Genomic DNA, 9,428 nt, shown 5'->3' with positions numbered 1-9,428 from the left:
TTTATCCTAATAAATTAGACTATTGGCTTAATATCTGCGTCGCGTTAATCTCAAAATTATTATTTATAGCAATAGATTGGCCACTTGATTGTTACAGTTGCGAGGTTGTTAGAGCGTGATACGCATTTGATGGATATCCACGGACCCAGCTTCATTACATGTTGTATTCAATGAATAAAGCCATTTTACGTTTTATTTGTAACGTTATAGGAATGACTCTCGGGCTGTCACCCCATACGATGGAAACTAAGGACTTTAGGTGGAATATTTGCTCTTTTGATTAAACGAAAATAAAGAAAGGCGTAAAATCACCATTGATTGACCGAAGATTTTGCGTGGCTTTTGGAGTACTGCACAATGGGGATTATGCTTCAAGTTATTCTAGGAATGTTTCAGTTCCTCTTGCTGACCAGAATACCCACGTCCCATGCAAAGGTACGTACAATATAGTTAGGACTATGAGAACTGCTTGTCACTAATCTTATCTAGCCTACATAGTTAGTTGTTTATTTTATATTATCAAGCAACCAGGCCACTAAGCAAAATAACCGGTGCATATGGAACTATAGGCGTACATTTAGATGTGTAATTCATCATATTGTTAATCTTTTATAGAGATTTCCACTTTTAGAGCTTACCCCCACGGTCATTGACGTGTGTCACTACAAAGGTTTGAAATACTGTACAGCGCCACTCGCTCCCTGCAGCCGCGTGTAGTGCATTGTACACTATGGTCTCAATGACACCGTCTGCCTGCCAGACTGACTGGCATGTACTTTGTCACATAAGGCAGATGTACGTATCATATGGGAAATTGATAATGATTTGCCAAGACAAAATAGTCAGCATAGACTCACAGACTCAATTCCTCATGTGGCACTGTGGCAGGTTTTATTTATGTCTGGAGTCTTTATATCAAGAACAGGCAGTGCCCTAGACCTGCATGGGAGCAGGACTAGCACTGTGATATGTTAATCCTGTTAAAATCTCAATCAGCTGGTCTAGACACTGCATAGCACATCATAAAGCAGGAGGAGAAACTATATACACAATTTTAGGTCGATGGGCATTATGTTAGATGTGGGCATTTGGCCTCTACACACACACACACACACACACACACACACACACACACACACACACAGTGAGCACACACAGTGGACACAACAGCTCAATGGCTTTTATCTATCTGCATCTGAAGAATGACTGGCTTTTAGAGGGTATACGGCAGACTGAGGATTCTGCTGCAGCTGGCATTGTGTTGGCTTCTGCCAATACTGGCACTGTTTAGATGACTTATGAGTGTGTGGGTGTGTGTGTGTGTGTGTGTGGGTGTGTGTGTGTGTGTGTGTGTGTGTGTGTGTGTGTGTGTGTGTGTGTGTGTGTGTGTGTGTGTGTGTGTGTGTGTGTGTGTGTGTGTGTGTGTGTGGAGTAAGGGAGTATACAGGGAACACACACAGGCACGGCCAGAGTCTTATACTGTACAACAATCTTACCGAACACCCTATTACAGGGACAGATAGTGGAAACACAAGTGTCTTTTGACATGCATCTTGTAGTATGTGCTCACAAAATGGCCTCACACACAGAAATCAATGTGGGCTAAACAAGAAACTGCGAGAGAGCAGGGGTAAGGGGGGGGGGGGGGGGGGGGCTGGGTGCAATTGGGCAATTGGGCAAAGTCTACATTCTCTCAGCGGTGGCCTTGGTCCACACACTAGGCTCACGATGTGTGTGTGTGTGTGTGTGAGAGAGAGAGAGAGAGAGACTGTGTGTATGTAGTTTCTCTTTGTGTGTTTTTCACTTGGCTAAGGTATTTGGTGTTGGATGGAGCATGAGAATGATCAGAATTTGTATCCACTCCCCTAATGAATGATTTGTGACTTTGTCTTCCCCCTACAGCTTGCTCACTGGCGGCCAGCCGACTCCCCCAAATCCAGAGAAGGTACTTGCTCCTCTCTCATTGATAATTGTGTGTGTGTGTGTGTGTGTGTGTGTGTGTGTGTGTGTGTGTGTGTGTGTGTGTGTGTAGTGACCTTGTCAATTGCATTTTCAATGCGTCTCTCTCAATATGTTATGTTGTTGTTATCTCTGTCGCTATTCTTTTCTCTTCCCCTCTCTCTCTCTCTCTCTCTCTCTCTCTGTCTCTCTCTCTCCTTCACCCTTTCTTTCTTCATATACCTCAATATCTCTGTCTCTCAGTGCGGCGGTGGATGGAGGTGTACTCTCGGAGTGGTTGTGAGCCCAGGGACACTCTGGTGGAGGTGTGGCGGGAGTTGCCGGGGGAGACGCACCATCTCTTCGTGCCCTCCTGTGTGTCTGTGCACCGCTGTGGTGGCTGCTGCTCCGACGAGGCTCTGGAGTGTGTGCCCTCACTCACACACACAGTGACCATGGAGGTAGATATACTCCTGTTTACTCACACACACACACACACATAAATTCACGCTGTAAAGGCATTCTTTCTTGCAGACAAACACAGATACTGTTAAACAGAGAAGGATTCATATTAAACTACTTTGTGTCTTTGCCCTCTGCAGCTGATGAAGACCTCCTTCATGAAGCATGAGCTCGTCGAGCTGCCCTTCACTGAGCATAGCCAGTGTGAGTGCAGGTGAGCACGCGCGCACACACACACACACACACACACACACACACACACACACACACACACACACACACACACACACACACACACAGACCCTGTACAATGCCATTCTTTTGTGGATCAGGAAGAGGCACATTAACATTTGTTACTCATTGTCCTAAAACCAGCACAATTTTGTCTATTCATGACTGTTCATTTAGTGTGTGTATCTGCTCACATCGCCCGCTTTCTCTCCCTGTACTGTAGGTTAAAAGAGGACCTTCAGTCAGCCCCTACCAGGTACAACATTGTGTGTGTGTGTGTGTGTGTGTGTGTGTGTGTGTGTGTGTGTGTGTGTGTGTGTGTACATCTGCCCTTCTGTTTCCCTGTGTGTGTGTGTGTGTGTGTGTGTGTGTGTGTGTGTGTGTGTGTGTGTGTGTGTGTCTGTGTATTTCTATGTCTGTACCCCTAAGCAAGTTGGCATCTGTGCAACACTCTAATCTAATATCCCATGGGAAAGTTCACATGCCGCTGTCTCCATAGAGATGCATTATCACTCATGCCAGGTGCTCTGAGAGAGATTACCTAAACAGATTCGTGTGTGTGTCTACAGTATAAGACAATATTATTTCTCAGTAAACACACGTTGGAGGAAAACAATATTACTTCTCAATTGTCATGTTATGACAGTGTGTAATCATGTTCCTGTAAACATTTAGGTGATGTTTGGACTTTAGGAAAACTCTGTGTGCAGCAGAAAAGAAAGCGTAGGGATAGCGTTTCCCCTCCACAGAGGGATACTGTTCCTGTGTCACATGTTTTGAAGCCCCCCTGCACCTCTGACCCACTGACAGAGTCACTGGCTGGCCTTAGCCCAACAGAACTGGACAGAGGTCATGGCCTACAGCCCAGAAAGAGAGGGGGACAGAGGGGGACAGAGAGGGAAAGAGAGAGAGAGACAGAGAAATTATACATAGAGTGAAAAAAATAATAAATGGAAAGAGTGATAAAGAGGTGGAGCGAGAGCAAGAAAAGAGACTCCACTACAGTTTTGTATAATTAGGATATCCAAAAAACGGAATAACAGGAATTAAGCAGATTATGAAATCTAAACATATTATTAAGTATTTTATGATCTTGGTGTGTTATTTTCTTGTTATCTGACTGGACTAATATCTGATTTACACAGGCAGGAACCAAAGCCAACGAGGAAAAACAGGAAAAGGGAGAGAGGGAATTCCAAACGGAAGAAAACTGGGACTATCAAAACTGTGTAAGTACAACTGAACCCCTGTCCCTTAACACCTAAAGAGGAGTTGTCGCTTCTTTTCACTCTTTGTATTTAACTATCATCTAAATGTGTGTGTGTGTGGCGTGTGGCGTGTGGCATGCGTGTATGTGTGTGTGTTTGTGTGTGTCTATATCTGTGTGTACAGTATGTGTGTACCAGTATGTACGTATGGTTCCCATCAAGAACCCCACAAAACTGAAAGAGAGAATTCAGCCCTTTCCCTCTGTTATCCACCTCTTCATGGTGCTGCTGTCAGTCATTTCCACCCATAGGGGTCAGAGTTCGCCCTGGTTGGATGCAGTGTCCCTCAAGCCCATCCATCATTCAGCCCAGGGCCTATTGAAGCCATGGCAGGTGTGAAATCTGGCTAATTTGGTCCCATAAACCAGCTCCTCTCCTCCCAGTCATGGCCACTTTGGCAGAAACAAAGATGGCCTCTCTGCTTCATTAAGTCACTTCATTAAGTCCATTAGCTTCCCTAGAGACACTGAGTTAACTCAGCCATTGACTCACTGACACAGGCCGTCTCAGGCAGTCGAAACTCCCAGCCATGGGCACATGAAAGAGCCTCTCTCTCTCAGACGAGAATGGGCACAGTCATGGGTATTGTCATGGGCACAGTGATGACTCTATCACAGACCTATGGGAGAGTTGTTTCATCCAAGCCTCATACCTATTTGAAGGTGCTGTATGAATTACTTGTATAAATGGAGTGCTTCACCAAGATGATATCCTCTTCACCCCCCCCTCCCCTCCCAGACCCCCGTCTCCCCCAACTACCCCCTCCCCCACCCTGGCACCCTCTCTGTGTCCACCTTGTCCGGGAAGAAAGTGGACGGCCGACTTGCGGTCATGCCAGTGTCAATGTACAGTGACTGCAGAGAGCTGCAGTCAGAAAGGGAGGAGACTCAACCAGGACCTCTGCAGGTCAGTGACCATAAAAAACTACACCAGTGCAACCACAAATACTGAACCACAAATATCAACTGCAACCACATTCTTCAACGCTGAACCATAACCAACCAAAACTGAACTTGAGCAACGGTCTATATTCAACCAACCAGTAGACTTTAACCCTGTCCTCTCCTGTGTTTTTGTTGTAGATGTGAGTCCAAGGCGAGGCGGTGATCTCTCTACAGTATATCTCTCTCACTCTCTCTCGCTTCATCTCTCTCTCTATCTGACTCTCTGCTGGTTCCAAACCAACTCTCAGCCATGCCCAGCATTGATGCCAAGGAGGGCACAATCCTGGATACACTTCTTCTAAAAGCGGGTGATGGGCATACCCCCAAGGCACCCCTCAATACCCCCCTCTGTGTCCCTTACCCTCAAGAAACATCACATGCAGTATTACAACGTCAATATATCTATATGTTCATACATATGCACAAACTGTCTCTATAGTATATCCGTGTTTGTGTATATGCAGTAAGTCTCATCAGCAAACAGCTTCTAAAGCATTTAGCTGCTCCCATCCAGTCCACATGTAGCCTTCATCTACTGCTGTATGTACTGCTCACTCCTTCACCAGGGTCCACGGTTGGACCAAATGTACACACAGTGTAGAGTTAGATGTCTTGAGTATGAGGTGGCGACTTGAGGCAGCGGATAGTTGACTGTGACTCAGGACTATACAGAGAAAGAAAAACAAGAGAGTGGACTATTGTACTCAGAACTCAAGATTCACACTTCCGCTGTGGATGTGACTTTGGGCCTCGTGGAGTTCTTAAAGCCTGATCACAGATCAGATTTAACATGTGGGTTGTGTTGCCAGCACATTGCAGTTGGACTGTTTTGCAAAAAGAGGACGATGGCAACAGTGATGGTGATGATGATGATGATGATGGGGGATCCTGATATTGATACTCTTTTGGGAACGTGTATTTACTTTTTTTTGTACAGGGAAATTCCATAAGGAGAACAATTCCAGGGTCAAGCAAAGTGCAGCATGGACGAAGAGTAGACTGGTTTTGTGAAAGAGTATAACAATGTCTCCCATGGTGAATAGACACACACACACACATACACACACACACACATACACACGCACACACGCATACACACGCACACACACACACACACATCAGGCATGTGGAGTTAGCATAAAGGGGGTCAGCTCGCTCCCCTGTGGACCTATAGCTATAAATGAGTTGAATGGCTGTAGGGAGTGTATCTGTGTGGTCCTCACTGTGAATGGCACAGATGGGTTACCCCCACCACCGTTATTTCTTCTCATTCACAGCGTATGGCCACAGGCTGGATCACTGACTGCTTCTCTGTCGTTTTGTTTGAGTTTGGTGTTTTGTCTCCATCTCTGCGCTCCCCAGTGAAAGAGCTGTTCCCTCCGGCAGGGCAGTGACGGGAATGACAATAATGAGGCCTGGCTGGCTGCCGTCAACGGGTCCATACACACTCTCTCTCTCTCTCACACCCACACACACACACACACACATACACACACACGTACACACACACACACACACACAGAAATTAATGCAGGTAACTATAAGCTTTTCTTGTCCATGCAACATAAAGATTGGAAATAAGTGTCAGATGTGTATATTCATTATGTTTTTTCTACTTCATTCTATTGTATTTGTATGCTATGTTTTTGTTATACTTTGTTATAATTTTGTCCAGTTAATTTATAAGATGTTCTATATTGTGGAATGTTTCTTTGTTTTGGTTTTGTTTGTCCTTAATCCGTCTACATAAAGAATCGCTCTGGGTGGGCGACAATGTACACATTAGGCGTCTAAACATATGCCCAACTGTGTTGAATTTAACAGAGACATCTCTTATTGGCCACAAAATAGAAAACAATATACATCATAATGTGTAACACAAATAATCACCCCAGAAATGTTATAGACACAGAATCTAAGCCAAGAGTTGTTCCCAGTGCAGTAAAACGAAAACATTCATGAACAGAATGCTGTTTCTGTTGTTGAGTGGAACTTTGTTGGATCTGGAACATTATTTATTTATTTTCTGACAGAATCACGTCACTTAACCCGGTTAGTGCGTCACTTGTGAAACCTGTGATTTGGTCCATGACTGTGTCAGAACTGATCAGTGTTTGAACAGCTTGTCCATTAGCATGGTAAGCTAAAGCTACGGGTCTGTTTGCTTTGGGTCGCCATCAAGCTGAATCAGGGAGTGGGTTGCTCTGTGAGGGATGATGCACACAGACGTGGGTAGCCTAAAGGCTGCTGCAATAATGATTAGTAAGAATCAAATGGAGACCGTTCAGCTGAAAGTGACAGTATTCTCTGAACATTGTTCCATTCTCATTGGTTGTTATTTTAAGTATCAATCCAGGCTCCAGTCACTACCTCTTGTTTCTACATATGGAAACCTCCTACTCTGCATCACAGTCCCAACCCTACAACTTTTCTCTGTGTTCTCAGTTACGTTTTTTTTTCTTTCTATTCCCAGGTCTTATAAGCAGCCTTTCACTTTTAGCAATAAGAATGAGCTCAGATTTAGAGACTCTTGAGAGACTTTCAGCTCAGTTGTAGCAGATTCTTTACCCCTATTTGACATCAGATAAAATCATATCAAGGGTCTCCCTGAAGATAATACTGTGGAATTTTCCATCTGTGTTGAGATGAAAAGGGTGATTGAATTCAACTGAATTTGTCATGTGAGTGCGGACCAGACACTGTGTAGCACTACTGAGTGTATTCCTCCTCCCTTACATGGGGCTTTTAAAAGCTCCTCTCCCATGAATGGTGGCAGAGCATCATTGTCAAGCTGCATATTGGTCCACAGGAAACTTGCCAGTTGCAGAACGACTCACATCACTATAAACAGAGAAAGGAGAAGGAACTAGCATATTAGCTCCATCCATGCAGTAGTCTACTATACATGCCATATTCAATATCTATGTGCTGGTTGCTACTTGCGTCTGCACGCACCCTATATACTGTACAGGTAGCCCTGTTCTACTGTAGCCCCCAGTGTCTTAGTACTCAGCTATAGCAGGTAGAGCCTGACTAACAAGTACATAATGTCTTATAATGTCTTATAACCAACCATGATCTTGTGTATGATGTTGAGCATACTTTAGAATGTCTTGTACTTTATTCCAACTATACTCCCCGACAGACTCTACAAATGCTCTGTAACGTGTGTAATACTGATACTGTTATTGCTGCTACACCATCTGTGCCCTATTTGATGTATGTGTGCGACTGTACATTGCAGTTTTGTGTTGCAGTATATTATGGTGAATAATCAATTCAATGTCTATGTAAACATACACATACTGTACTGTCAAAGATGTTAATACTACCAGGAAACGTTCAAAACAACCATAATACAATGTTCCAGATGTTATTATTAAAGGAAACCTCTTATTTTTCGTAAAATGTTTGGTTGTAATTGGTGACCTCAGATTCTACCCTGTCTGACTTTGTATCAATTGCCCTCCTTTAATCTCTTTGATTTTATTTCCCATTTCAACTCTCACTCCCTCCCTCCCTCCTCTCCATCCCTCTCTTTTTCATCTCTTGGAACAGTAATGAAAGATAAACAGACTGATGATTAGATTTGCACCCTGGGAGTCAGGGACAGAGAGAGTGTGAGTGATGAGATGATATGAGAAATAATATTGTCTGTGTCCTCCTCACCTGAATAGTGCTGAGTCAGGGGCTTGTGGAAGTACTGACTGTGCTCCTGTGCGTGTGTGTGTGTGTGTGTGTGTGTGTGTGCGTGTGTGTGCGTGTGTGTGCGCGTGTGTGTACGTGTGTGTGTGTGTGTGTGTGTGTGTGCGCGCATGTGTGTGTTTAAGTGAGACAGAGAGAGAGTACACTATTTGCGTCACTGCCTATGTTTGCGTGTCTGTGTCTGTAATGCTTTGTAGCAATTTCACACATCATTAAACATTTATTAGCTAAGTTATGATAATATAATACACGCCTACGAAACGATTTTATGGCAATATACTAAATGAAAAGGTCCTGACTTTAAATTTCCATAGCAGACAATATCGACTGCATCTGCGATGCAATTTCCGAGTCTGTGAGTGATGCAGCTGGTGTTTTGGACCCTCCCCACCCTGAGAGAGACAGCTCCAGAGAGAGGGAGCGCAAGGCTGATGCTGGCCTACCTGTCAGTAAGGGCAGCCTGCCAGCACTAAATATAGCACCCTGCACAAGATTAGGGAGATGGAGGGAGGGAGAGATGGAGAGGGAGAGAGTGACTCATCCATCAGGAGACAGGGATGCATTTTTATCCGATTTCTCTAAAAAAAAAATGTTTTAAACCCTTGTCTCTCTGAAAGGTTTTAGAGCTCTATGGTGTGAGTGAAGAATCATGTTGGAGCTGTAGAACTCTGTCTGCCATGATGATGCCCCTGCAGAAACACATGTATCATGTGTTGTGTGTCCCTAAAACTGCTCATACCCCCCCCCCCCTCTCTCTCTCACACACACACACACACACACACACACACACACACACACACACACACACACACACACACACACACACACACACACACTGTCATCCTTTTCACTTCCATCTGTGAATATGGTTTCCTGTATT

At 44.4% G+C, this 9,428-nt stretch overlaps 1 protein-coding gene across 1 annotated transcript; it reads left to right on the top strand.

The window, feature by feature from the left end:
- The first annotated feature begins 280 nt into the window (after positions 1-280).
- On the top strand, positions 281-8,231 carry vegfba (vascular endothelial growth factor Ba). The gene is made up of 8 exons (XM_083685964.1): positions 281-435; positions 1,903-1,945; positions 2,203-2,399; positions 2,541-2,614; positions 2,855-2,888; positions 3,781-3,860; positions 4,638-4,805; positions 4,982-8,231. Exons 1-8 carry the CDS (start codon positions 358-360, stop codon positions 5,004-5,006), a joined length of 699 nt encoding a protein of 232 aa, XP_083542090.1. The 5' UTR covers positions 281-357; the 3' UTR covers positions 5,007-8,231.
- The last annotated feature ends 1,197 nt before the right edge of the window (positions 8,232-9,428 follow it).

This window comes from Argentina silus (genome assembly GCF_951799395.1).
Source record: "Argentina silus genome assembly, chromosome: 15".
Classification (NCBI taxonomy): domain Eukaryota; kingdom Metazoa; phylum Chordata; class Actinopteri; order Argentiniformes; family Argentinidae; genus Argentina; species Argentina silus.
This window is presented reverse-complemented; position numbering and strand designations above follow the sequence as displayed.